The 12,993-nt window shown below is 50.5% G+C and overlaps 1 protein-coding gene across 1 annotated transcript in view; it reads right to left on the bottom strand.

Annotated features, from left to right (window-relative positions):
- Cfap58 (cilia and flagella associated protein 58) overlaps positions 1-12,993 on the bottom strand; it is an 80,992-nt gene that overhangs the window by 17,576 nt on the left and 50,423 nt on the right. Inside the window, exons 11-15 of the mRNA XM_023715495.1 lie at positions 12,235-12,381; positions 6,350-6,490; positions 5,408-5,631; positions 2,926-3,037; positions 436-625 (exon numbers count right to left, since the gene is read on the bottom strand). Coding sequence (XP_023571263.1) covers positions 436-625; positions 2,926-3,037; positions 5,408-5,631; positions 6,350-6,490; positions 12,235-12,381 — 814 coding nt within the window. The remainder of the gene's footprint in view (positions 1-435; positions 626-2,925; positions 3,038-5,407; positions 5,632-6,349; positions 6,491-12,234; positions 12,382-12,993) is intronic.

Genomic DNA, 12,993 nt, shown 5'->3' with positions numbered 1-12,993 from the left:
GAGGAGGAGGAGGAGGAGGAGGAGGAGGAGGAGGAGGAAGAGGATGGCGGACACAGCAGCGTCAAGATCCTGCCCACAGAGACGCGGGCCCAAGCGCTCCAGAGCGGCTTACTGCAGAAAGCCCTCAGAGACGTACTCCGCTTCTCTCACACAGACCCTTCTGTGCACAGATGGTTTGCACCGTATCTGAAAGCTTATTTTCGAAACCAAAATCGAAGCATCTCACATTCTATGAAGATATGAAAAGAAGCATTTAAAAGAATCTGACAAATAACACTGTAGCAAACAGGGAAAACTGTTCACGTTGCCAGATTGTAGGAAAATCTAGCTTTGAACCTTATTTGCCAGAATTCATGAGATACTGGGAGCGCGGCGGAAAAGCCAATGCACCAGGCGCTGCTTGCTTTCTGTGCGTGAGTCGTTGTCGCCATCTACAGGTAAGTGCGGGGCATGTGACCCCGCGAGCCGCCCGAGAGGAGCCCCGGCAGGCGCACGCGCGCGCGAGAGCAGCGCCGAGTACCTGCAGAAGCAGCTCCTTCTCCACCACCTCCTCCGTCTTGCTGATGAGCCGCTTCTGCAGGGCGTGGATTTTCTGTATCAGCTCAAAGGAACTGGGGTCACTGGCCTGTCCGAGGAGAACAACAAAAAGCTGCAATGTCACCAGCTGCCAAGTACTGAGGTCCTATGTAAAACAAGTACTTTTTACGAAAATATTTTAAACATGAAGATCCAATACAGAGAGAATTAGAACCAAAAAAGAAAAAGTATAACACATAGGGCAGTGATAAATACCTGTCCCTCACAAAAGCAGACGGCAGAGTTCCTGATGTCCTAGCTATGCCCTTAGCTCAGGAATGCAAGGTGAATAGCAACAATTATTATCATATCAATAGTATTAATAACATTACTATTTATTAATATTATCAATACTATTGCAGCTTTAATTATTATGCCTGCTACATGTGACCTTTGATCTTTTCCACCGTCCACTTTCTGTGTCAAGTATTTGTCACATACAATCCCATCTTGACTGCAGGACAGCCCTGTAAGACAGCATCAAGCCTCCCCTTTTTGGAGATGGGAGCACTGAGGCACACAGCGTGAGGCTCAGTCGCTAAGTCCGTGAGGACTGGAGCCGGATTTGAGATGCAACACGCCGGGTGCTGGAGCTGCGCTGCTCCACTGCGGCGCTCAGAAGGTTTTGTGGGGGTGAGCCAGGCGCCCCAGTTCACTCAACCTTTGGACTCCCCTTTGGCCACTGCCAACAAGAAGATTCATTACGATCTGGGTGGGGAGAGCCCCAAGCACTGGACTCTGCTAAGGTGACAAGAGGCGGCCAGGCGCGGCCCGGGCCTCTGGCTCACGCACGCAGCTATGGGCCGGGAGGTCCTGATGCCCTCCCAGGGCCGGCTGTGTGCAAACGAGAGCTCTGCCCACGAACTGATCATTTGCTCTCTCAATTTTAAGCCAAAGCTTCACTCTGAACTGTACTGACGTCTTAAATTAATCAAGTAGCTGGATATTTTCAACTACCTCCCAGAGTACCTACATTGTAATTTTTTTAAATAGAAATTGACATGGAGTTGGAAAGTTTAAAGATCTGCTTGAAAACACATGAAATAAACTAATGTGATGGTGAATGGACTTAAAATCTTCAGCTCATCTTCTCCAGAGAGATCTCTGGGTTAGAGATCGCTGCCTTTCATTTTACATGAAGAGGAATAAATGATGGGGGAGGGGAGGGGTGGGGAGGGAAAGCTAGTTCACTGATGACTGCTTAAGGAACCCTGAGCGGGGCCACCTGGTGGCACACCCCGGGCCGGCACTCGGCAGCACTCACTTGGCAGGACTGCACGGCGCTGAAGCTCGGGCCTCGAGCTTGCGTAACAACTTACGATGCGTTGGCCTTCGTGCTGTCTTCATTAGAAGGCAAAAACAGAGGACACAAAAACCTGTACGACTGCTCCCCCCACGTTCTGATCTTCCTGGCATCATAGACTGCTATCCCTCCACAACCTACTGTTCATTTAGTAAAAGCCACACACACACACACACACACACTTTGGCACCAAGACCGCTCGCACAACTGAAGAAGACCTCCATTTCTTGAACAAGCAGAGCTGGTCTTAAAGTGGCATTTGCAGTGTTGGTGAGCGTGTCTATCAGGAAGTACAACACGCAGTTGGTATCCTGCCCCCTACCAAGGGAGCTTGGGCTGTGTCCCCAGATCCCAAGAGCAATGAGTTTGGCTAACAGGATCTTAGTCCCTTTCTCAGTCCACAGAACCATATTTCCTGCAAGAAATAAACAGATGCAAGAAAAATCCAAAGATAGTTAAGATGCTGGTGGCCAATTTAGCTGAAGGCAATTACTAACCCAAAACTCCCAGGCAGCCACAGCATAACTGGTGGACGAAAATCACCCAAACAAGAAAATAAATAAATGTCCATTGGCGAAGCCAATTCACAGCTCTCACTGAGCGTTTTTCAGCAGAGAAGATTTCTGTCCAAGATTTTGTAAACAAACCCCAAATGAACCATCTGGTTGTGGAATGACCCAATCTACACTGCATCCAGTCTTATATTCTAGGCGATAGTTTGCATAGTATTAAGCTAAAGGTACTTCTTGAGTGATAGTGAGAAGTGTGGGGTAGGTAGGGCAGGAGAGGAGATGTGGGGCAGGAGGGGAGATGTGGGGCAGGAGGGGAGGCGTGGGGCAGGAGGAGAGGTGTGGGGCAGGAGGAGAGACGTGGGGTAGGAGGGAGACATGGGGCAGGAGGGAGACGTGAGGTAGGAGGGAGACATGGGGCAGGAGAGGAGATGTGGGGCAGGAGAGGAGATGTGGGGCAGGAGGGAGACATGGGGCAGGAGGGCGGCGTGGAGCAGGAAGGTGGTATGCTTGACAAGGGCGCCCCGCCAGGCTCACCTCGAGCTTCCGCCACCGGTGCACATTCATGGGGCTCTCCAGCTCCTCCTCCAGAGCTCGGCATCGGGTCCTCTCCTTCAAGAATTCTCTCTGCATGTGAAAAAGCTCCTGCCTGAATAAGACAAACTTTCTTTTGCAAAAAAAAAAAAGTACTCTGCCCATAGGTATAGCATGACTTTACATGACTACATGCATGTAACTTACATAGAAGTTGGATTTGCGGATCCTTCTGTGAACACCACAACCAGCCTCCACATTTTCGTGGCCTTAGGTTTAAGCCTGGCCTCTAGCCAGACTTCATGATCTTGAGGCCGAATGGCTCAGGAATTTAGAAGCACAACAGAAAAAGGAGGTGGGGACGGAGGCCACAGGAGCTCGGGCACACTTTCCAGATTCCTAAATGTCTGCCGCAGCAAGCTGTGGCCAGCCTCTGCGGTGCATGCCCCACTGCACCACGACCTACTGCCACGCAGGTGACCACGTGCCACCCTGAGGACAGTGCCCCCCACCCTCACTGCCATCACTGTCACCGGGGCTGTCTGAGGACATCCTGGACCAGGACCCGCCCGTAGGAGGAGCCCATGACTCAGGACTGGCGCACCATCCCACATCTCTGGGTTCGTCTTGGGGTCATTCCCATGTGCAGTCAGGGCTGAAAAAGTCAGGACCTGGGAGGATAGGTTACCTCAAAGTCTACGTCTACTGTTCAGAGACAGCTGGAAAAGCCCTAACTCAAAAACACCGCCAAAGTCGCCAGGAATGTTCAAGTGAATGGGTGATGGGCTATAACTGTCCTCACCGGTCGGCGCTGGCCACCACCCTCCCAATCAGAAGTTCTGCTGGGAGCTAGAGAGGGCGAGCATTTGCGCTGATGCACACACTGAGGACATTACTATCTGTCCTCCGTCTGCAGTGGCTGTGCACAACACCAACACGAAGCCATCTCTTTTACTTAATTGCTTCATTTAAACCAATAATACAACCTCCCCTCATTAGCAAGACAAACCATTAAATTAACTGCGGGATGTTGACTCAATGGGGAGCACACAACAAGCTGCTTAGAATTAAAAGTATATTTTTTAACACTTCAATTTTCCCCAGTGCCATCAGAGGACAGCAACCAGCATCAGCTCCCGTGTCCGAGGCTTCCTTGGTCCTAGACTCAGCGCCAGGCCCACCGCATTTACTGCAGGTCCAGAGCTAGAGAAGGTTAGTAACTCGTCCAAGGTCAGAGAGCTTGTAGGCGGCAAGGCTGAGATCAGAATTCCTGCCTGCTTGCTTCCAGTCTTCTCATTGGAATGAAAAGTAGAACCCATTATCACCAAACTAGCAATGTTGACTAGGCATTTGTAACGTGATCCTTTATGTATGTCATAAAAATAATTCATGGTTGACAAGTTCCAAGATGGTCCCAGAGACCATCCACTAGCTCTTAGTATGAATGTATTTGTCTCCAAAATCTCAGTGATAGTATCTCTGGGTTGTGAAGTTAGGAGTGATTTTTGCAAGTCCTTCTTTATACTTTTCCTGCATTTCCCATGTTTTCTACAATGTATTCAGGAGCGAAATACCAGCAGCTTTCAATAGGTAGGTGATTGACTGACTGATAGACAGGCCCGTTCTTGACAGCGGCAACCTCACTCACTATTCATGAAGGTAGCCACGCATCTAGAAAGCAAAGCCGTCTTCTAATTCAATTAACTGAACGCACCAATCTAAACAGCGGTGTCCTCGTCCCAGGTGGTCAAGGAGACTGTGCTTCTACCAGTCTGCAGGGAATAAGGACAGCCTCTGAGGAAGACCAGCACTCGGGTCTGCGTGCCTGCAGTTGCCCGCAAAAAGGAGCAATGCTCTCCCTCGGGGAAAGGGATCTTGTGGAATGCAAGACGGAGAGAAAGAAGGGGGCGCTGAGCAGAAGGGAAAGCTGCGGGAATAAATCAGGAGTGAGATCGGAATTTGGCTGCTTTCTAAGGCTAAGAAAACAGCTTTCAAATAGTGATAGAAGTAAAGTTTTCATCTCTTTTCATCCTGTATGGAATTCCAAGAGAAACACGTGTAAATGTTCCCAGGAATGAAATTTAAATATTAATGCTCCATCTCTTGCCTACTCTTATTTTAAAAAGTTGAAAGAGCTCATTGGGGGGAGAAGTGTTTCTGAATGGCAACCAGTTTGTGTGTGAGATTCAACGCAAAATTTTCTTTTAACTATCCAGAATAGCTCTCATAACCTTGCACAGGCGCAGAACGGAAATCAGTTCACTTAGCGGCAGAGCCTGAGCACAGCATAGGTTTTTAGGGAAAAGTAGTTCTGATGTTTGCTAACAGTGCCATCCTATAAAATCCATTTTGTACAATTTTGATAAAGACCTTGAATGACTACAACACAGAACCCGAAGGCCCGTGGGGGCGCCGTGGCCGCCTGCGCCCGCCGTGGCCGCCTCCGCCCGCCGTGGCCGCCTCCGCCCGCCGTGGCCCGCGTTACCTGAGCTCCTCCACGTTCGCCACGCTCTTGGCCAGAATCCCCTTCTCCCGGCGGAGCTTCTTGATCTCTAGCTTGAGGATGCGCATGTCCTCCAGCCTCTGGTTGTACTGGCTCTCGCCCTTGTTCAGCACCGACTGCTGGATCTTTATCTTCTCGTAGAGCAGCGCCAACTCGTCATTGCGCCGCACAAGTTGAGAGCCCAGGATGTCTCGTTCGCTGATGACCTAGAAAGGCAGCAAGGGCATGGCGACCCACAGTGAGAAAGTCTCTGCTTCCATCCTGGTGGGCCCTGGTTGTCCAGCAAACACCCACGAGATGCCACAGCGCAAATTGCTGCCACCGTCCACCCCACCCTCCAGGAGTGTCTGCACTCTCCTTAGGGAGTGAAATCACTGCACAAGAAATAATCCACAAGAGCCACTGTCCAATAATCCAACAATCTTGGGCCCCTGGGCATATCATTTTGTTTGGGTTTTTTTTAACCCACTTTGAATATTTAAATTGCAATGATTTTATACATTTCTTCATTCTTGTCAAGTGCTGCTACTTACTGTCTGGCTCCAGCTTCTCTCTGCAAACTCCCAGAAAGTATTTAGGTCCCTGACTGCTGTATTATGCATCTGAGTTTCTATCTCCCCCATTACATGATTATTAACTGCTGTAAAGATGAGCAGTTATACAGCCCTGGAACGTGAGCTCCCTGAACGCAGGACCCTACTGTCCTGCTGGCCAGTGAGTGTCCCCCGTGTCTGGATGCACGACCGCACCTAGGGAGGGCTTGTACATAGGCGTCAAGTAAGGGAGCCACTGTTCCCTAATCAACCCAAGCCCGGCCTCTGCTGCTCTTCCAATAATCTTAGATGGCAGGGCGAGGACAGGAGACCCGCACGAGCGAGGCTCGGTCCTATGGCTGCCAGTGAGGGGCTGCGGAACAGGCTCTACCTGATCCAGCTCCTTCTTCTGCCGCAGCCTCTCCCCGTCAGCTTCCGCAATGATCCGCAAGAGCTTCCTCTCTTCGGCCTCTTGCTTTTCAATGAAGTGTTTGGTCTCCAGAGCTTGTTGCCTCAGCTTCTGCAGCTCAGCCTGAGAAGCAGTAAATGATGTGGACAGATTTTATTCAGCAGCAGCACACACCGGGGCTGGACTAGATGTGCGGTTATTGTGCATTGCACTTTCATCGCTCTCACAAGCCAAACCAACTTGAACACACACACACACACACACACACACACAATCCATTACAGAGGTCATGGTCATGTTGATTCTGAGTTATAGTTATGCCCTTGGGAAAGTTCAAATATTATGTGAATATGAATAAATAATAAATCCAGGCAATAATTTTCCAATATCTCCTTTTACCACACAGAAGGAGAACTGATGTTACAACAGGCCGAAGGCGTCTTTGAACTGGGATCACCAGGGACACCTTCTTAGGGTGCTCACACCTCGCCTGACTCTCCAGGGCACATGGAACTCATGGGAATGATGGGGCCCCGGTGCTATGGACTGGCAAGGTACGAAGCGTACATCCACTTCTAGCCCACAGGTATGTTTGTGACATAAGATATCCCAGACATTGCAAGCCCTCATCTCTATTTGATGGATTCAGTTATGGAGACAAAGAAAAGCAAACAGCTTGCCCGAGGCCACAGAGCCAGCTAGCAGCAGAGTTGGCATTCCAACGGATCTTTCCACGTCAGAGCACGGGCTCGTCCATGGTCACAGTTCCAAGTCAAATACAGAAGGTGAGAAAGATGGACAACGTGCCTTCCGTCAGCAGTGCTGAGCGCAGCCAGCAGCAGGGCCAACGTGCTCTCTGCCTCTAGACAGGGACTCCGAGTACTTAGGAAAGAATTTCTATTTCAGCCTGAGGCTGACAGGAAGGAACCAGAAGCTCTGGCATCTTAGCTACTTTTCTCTTTGCTGAGACAAAATCCTCAACACCCCAGCTCAAGGAGGAGAGGCTCACTGAGCTCACAGCGTGTAGAGGGCCCGGCTGCCTCCAAGGTGGGAGGCATGGCAGAGAGCTTCACACAATGCGAATGCTTAAAGCAGGCAGAAGGCAACAAAGCAGCCCAGAAGGGACCTTCCGAGCGCCTCTCTGCCCCTTCTGTCTCACCCGGGGTACACAAGGCAGGCAGCACTCACACCCTTGAACCTCCTGCCCTGGAGCCTACCACTGTGCCGTGAGCCAACCCCAGCATCACACACGCTAGATGCAGCCACCTCTGCAAAAGCCCCCCCTTGGCCACATGAGACTGGGGGGACATCCAGACACCAGCCATAAGACGGGGCCAGGGGGCAGATCTGGCTCACAGGAGGGGCATGTGCTGGGGGAAGGCACCCAGCAGTCAGCTGTGTGGCAAAGGCTAGCAGGCTTCGTGGGAAATGCCGCCGCTGCCAGATGGCACAAGCACCCCTCCCTGCTGCCCCACCCAGGCAGGTGGGCTGCAGTGTTAGCCAGGGAAAGCAGGAGAAGCTGCCGAGCACCTGCCCCAGGCGGGACTGCAGAGGACCCCACAGGCCACGCACCACAGAGGTGCACCAGGGGGAGCCAGGGTCACCACGACAAGCACGTGTCTTCTCTGAAGACAATGGCTTTGAAAGAAGCCATGCCTAATGGCATGACAGAAACGGCCAGCACAAGGGAGCAACTCTGCTGTCATTATGCTGGGATCACACAGGAGGGGACAAGATGACATCAACCCCCAGGGTGTCAGGGGTCTGCACATTACCAATGACAGTGAAAGACGTACACTTTTTCCCTTCAACTAAGTATTGGGTCCCTTGTGACCAATCATGCAGAAAAGGGGACTAAGATGGCAGAAAACTCCAGACTTCGCAGTGCCCGCGACCCAGCCTAACTTGGGCAGGGTCTGCCTCTCACACAAACAGCAGAGCATGCTGGGCTCCTTGTCACAGATGTGAAGAGGGATGATCCAGTGCACCCCACTCCCACACAACCAAGGGTTTGTTCCATGACATCGTGCATTTTCACTGCTGACTTGTGTTTTGGTTGAGGGACAAGGAAAAGAACTACTCACTCAGTTAAGATCTGGTCTAGCATTTGCCACTTAGCGGGTCGCCTGTTAGGAAAGAGACGGAAGAACCAGCACTTGTATTTCCATCGTCATGTAAGGTGACAACAAAAGGCAGCAATAAAATGCCTGCCTGACTCCTGCTTTCTTTAATAAAACTTTTATTTTCCCATATACGCCGCATTCACTCCTCTGTTCCTAAGTGCCGAGAGCTGATCAGAATCCATCAGCAAAGCAAAATGAAACCCCTGTGATATTAAAATGCAATCGGCAGTGTGTAAAAGTATCTGTCTGAAATGTGAAACCGTTCGTGCGTGTGGCATTGCGGGCTGCTTTTTTTCACAATATATCAAAATTCTGAGTGGTCTCCTTATGTCATAAATTTATGGGCTGTAAACAAGACATGGTACTAGACACTGGCAGCAAACGTTAGCATCAACAGAATACCTTGGGCCCGGCGCCGCCAGCACTCGTAAATCGGAGCTGTCTCACCCAGCGGAGACAGAACAACTGCTGTGCGCCCAAAAGCTCATCACACAGCATCTTAGGTGGGACCTGGGGTTTCTGCACCTGTCACAGTGTCACTAGGTGTATGAAATCTGTAACCAAATAGGAGGACCCTCTCTTCTGTCAGCACCTCTAAAATTACGCAGTGTTGCAGCATGCGTTGATAGAGTGCGCAGCATCCAGCTTAGCTCTGGGCACAAGCCATATCTCAAACGCTGTGCTTGGGAGTCTCGCCAGCTCCTGCATGAACCACTAAGACGTCCTCTGGCCCTGAGAGTCATTAGCCTCGTGCTCTTGCTCGCTCGCTCGCTCGCTCTCTCGCTCTCTCTCTCTCTCTCACACACACACACAGGTGACAGCTCCCAATCTGTGCCACACTATGGCTTACACTAAGTGAAGCGTCATGGGTCCTGAAGCCAGTCCCTAATGTGATGCTGAGCTACGGACATAGGAGATTTGCTGCAGAGTTATTCACCACGAGTCAGAGCGCAGGACAGAGTCGGGGGCTTTCCGGACTGCGAGATAGACCCAGAGCAAGATGGCTCCACCAGCGTGGCTGAAGCAAGGCTGGCGCAGAAGGGGCCGAGGGACGTGGATGTGGCCACAGTGGCAGATGATTGGTGACATCCTGTCATGGCCGTAGTGTACTGACATGGGCTAGACTCCCTGGAAATCCAGAAAGCCTGGGAGTAACTGAAAAAGGAAAAGTAACATGGGAGGAGCAAGATGTTTTGGCTGTGGGCGGTGGAAGAGGATGAGGGTGGCCTACCAGCGCTTGTTGAAGGCTTGAGAAGCAGGAGCGGCCACCTTGTGGTCCACCAAGTCGGCAAGGGCTCGCCCCTCCGGCAGGGAGCTCCACCCACACCGCTCTGCAGAACTCGCCATCACAAGATCAACATCTCTTGGAGCAAAGTTACTAGAAAATCTGCCCTTTCCTGCAGGGTGCTGGTTTGCAAACTTCACAAGCATGAAATCCCGAGAGCTATGTGAAATGCAGTTCAAGTTCTTAGGTTAAAAAAGTCAAGGGGCTGAAACGCAGCATTTGAGCGGTCATATTTTTCTAAAGAATATCAAACGGGCTCAATGGTAGGCCAGAATTATCCAGTTGGAGCGCCACTGCAAGTCACCCTCGGATAACCTCGAGTCATAAATCAAGCAGGCATCCTTTCTCTGCTCCTGTTCTCCCTTTAATGGGGGAGGCTGGGGGAAAGCATTACTAGCTCCACAGTTAAAGCACAGCAGAGGCTGTGATCAGTGACCTGAAACCACCCGCACTCAGGATTCCTCATTTGGGGCTCACTCCGCAGAGCAGAAGGCTTTCCATCAGCCTTCGTGTCCACTGGCTGCCAATTGTGCCAGCCAGGGCCACGTAATGGGACCCGAGCACTCTGTGTTTCCTGTCACTAGGATGCTTCTTTGGAGCTAAAGGCATAGGTGCCTGAAGGCAGAGAGTGTAATCAAGGCGAATATTGGCTAAGCTTGAGCTCTCAGGAGTTGGGACTGAGTGATCTTGTTTTCAAGGCATGACTTATCTTAGGGCAGAAGTTTAGAGAAAGTGGTGAGCTCTACCCCGGCCTCCATGACGGCTGATAGCTACTGTTTTGAATAGAACAACAGTTGGGAGGTAGAGAGCCACTATCCTCCTCCACATGAAGGAGAGGACGCCCCAAGCAGAATACCCTGGAGACACTGACATGGCGCCTGCATGCCCTGGTACAGCGCTGGTCACGCGATGCTTCTGAGTCGCTCGGCCATGACTAAGCCCCTCCCGCCACAAGGTGCCCCCTGGCCACAAACCACTCCCTCCAAACTTTCGCACAGAGGGAGCCAGGCAAAGATGAGGAATACTTGCAATTGTTAGAAAATGTATGTTTAGCTCTTTATATACAAATTAATGTTAATACAAAATTTTCTATTCTTTTTCATGATAAGTTGGAGAGATAAAAGTTTTTACAAAAGCACTTTGGTTGGAGTTTAATCCTTCTTAAACCAAATGGACCTTACATTAACTTAGCGCAGCACGTGTGTCCCCATGAAAGCCTATCGTGAGTTTGCCAGAGCCATCATCAAGTTGCGAGTGCATATTGCAATCCATGGCATCTTAGAAGCAAGGCAATGTGGCATTCAATCTGCCCGAAGCTAGCTACACATCTCTGTAATCAGAGCAGTCTTTGAGCTCCAACACGTGTGAAGCCAAGGTGCCCAGGCTCTCTGTTACAAGCAGTTCCTGCAAATGGTTCCTAAGTGCCCATGAGTATTCTGCGTAATAAAAGTGTTACCATTCTCAGAAGTTCCTTTCTGAACTCGTTGGCCAAATAAGGTAGAAGGGAAACCTACTGGACTGAGTGGGGAAGAGGACATGATGCCAGGATTAATGACATGAGTACTAAAATGTATTTGGTTGGGGGATTTGAAAAGATTTCAGAACATACAAATCATTTGTAATGATTTGCTAGGTAGTGTTAGAGTGAGTCCTTCTGTAGACATAATTACGCTGACCAAGTGGGCTCAAAGGAGCCCATCTAGCCACATATGGGGGGCACATCTGTAACCCTAGCATTTTGGGAGGTTGAAACAGGAGGATCACAAGATTGAGCCGAGCCTAGGCAACTGGGTGACTTCACACAATCATGTCTCAGAAGAAAAATTTAAAAGGCTGAGAGTGTAGCTCCATGCCAGGCCCTGGGCTCAGTCCTCAGTGCCACGAAAATAAAATAGAATGGTGTGTCCTAGTGAGATCTGTGGAGACAGAGGTGATCACAGAGGAGAGCACCCCGCTCAGTGGCCCACGGAGGCAAAGTGACCGCGAACCCTGCGGAAGGCAAAGTAAGTGAAGACCAAGCTCTGCCACTCCTCTGCATAGGCAGAAAAGCCATGTGTAGAGGAAGGACAACAGTCAGGAGAGGGGAAAGTGTCACCTGGCGGTGGCCCAGGGAGAAGTTTGAGGCACTTGGGCATGCGCATGGGGACAGGCTTGGGAAGGTGAGGGGCAGACATGAGTCTGCAAGCCCACGGACTTGGGCTCTGCCTGCCGCCAGGGTTGCATGGCGGCCTGCATGAGTGAGCTCAGTGCTGCGCACTGTGACAGCCGCACCCTCCTTCTACTCCTCTTCTCCTGGGAGTGTGGCCCGTAAGGGGCCCAGACACAGCAGGGCCACCTCCTGCCACACCTGTGAGTGGGCAGGGACACCAGCAATCCAGGCCACGGGCGCATCCACTGCCCCCACCCCTGCTGCCTCCACGGAAGGGCTGCCTCAGGGACGGGCTTGGGGAGGTCCCTACCTTCAGGGTTTCTTTCTCCTTTTCTATTCGCTGCTGCTCCAAATTCAGCTTCACCAGGGCAGACTCTTTGGTAGAGATCTCTTCTTTCAGTTGATCTACTTGATGGGTCATAATCTTTAACTTTCTCTTCATTTCTGTGATTTCATCCTGATGAAAGGGGAACACAGGAAAGTGAATTATGTAAGCATAGCTGTGCCTGTGGAGAGTCCAACACACTCTCAAGAGGTTTTAAGGGAGGCTTTCTAAAAACAAGAGTAGCCAGCCACTTATGCTGGGCTAGTCCTTTCTCCTCTTTGTCCACCAGCTTCGGAGTATTTATAGAATAACTCAAAATAGTCTCACGAGACATAATGTACATGACGACTATCTCACACACGTGCCACACCTCATGTTGCTAAAGGGACTGAAAGCACATAAAGATAACTTAAAGATTTCAAGGCAAAGTTCTGCAACCACAATACTCTTGCCCTCTGAGTCTTGGTATCTGGCAATTTTAAAACCTTAATTCAGAAGAAAGCCAATTCTATGTAATAATTAAAAATAGGATCATGACCTTCATATCCTGCTCTCCTGTGTTATTTCCATGTTCCCTAACCCGACAGTCCCACATAACTTGATCTTTGGGGGTGAACTTTGTAAGCTTTCTCTTTTAGAAAATCCTAAACCCTGCCTTTGGGAGGACAGAAACTGCACTAGCTGCAGGCTGAGAGAACCCAGGACTGAGGACCAGCACTGCTCACCTGCGCCTCCACCAGGCCG

Source organism: Octodon degus, unplaced genomic scaffold (genome assembly GCF_000260255.1).
Source record: "Octodon degus isolate 3935 unplaced genomic scaffold, OctDeg1.0 scaffold00042, whole genome shotgun sequence".
Taxonomy (NCBI): Eukaryota; Metazoa; Chordata; class Mammalia; order Rodentia; family Octodontidae; genus Octodon; species Octodon degus.
The sequence above is the reverse complement of the archived record's forward strand: the minus strand, read 5'-3'. Positions and strand labels throughout refer to the sequence as shown.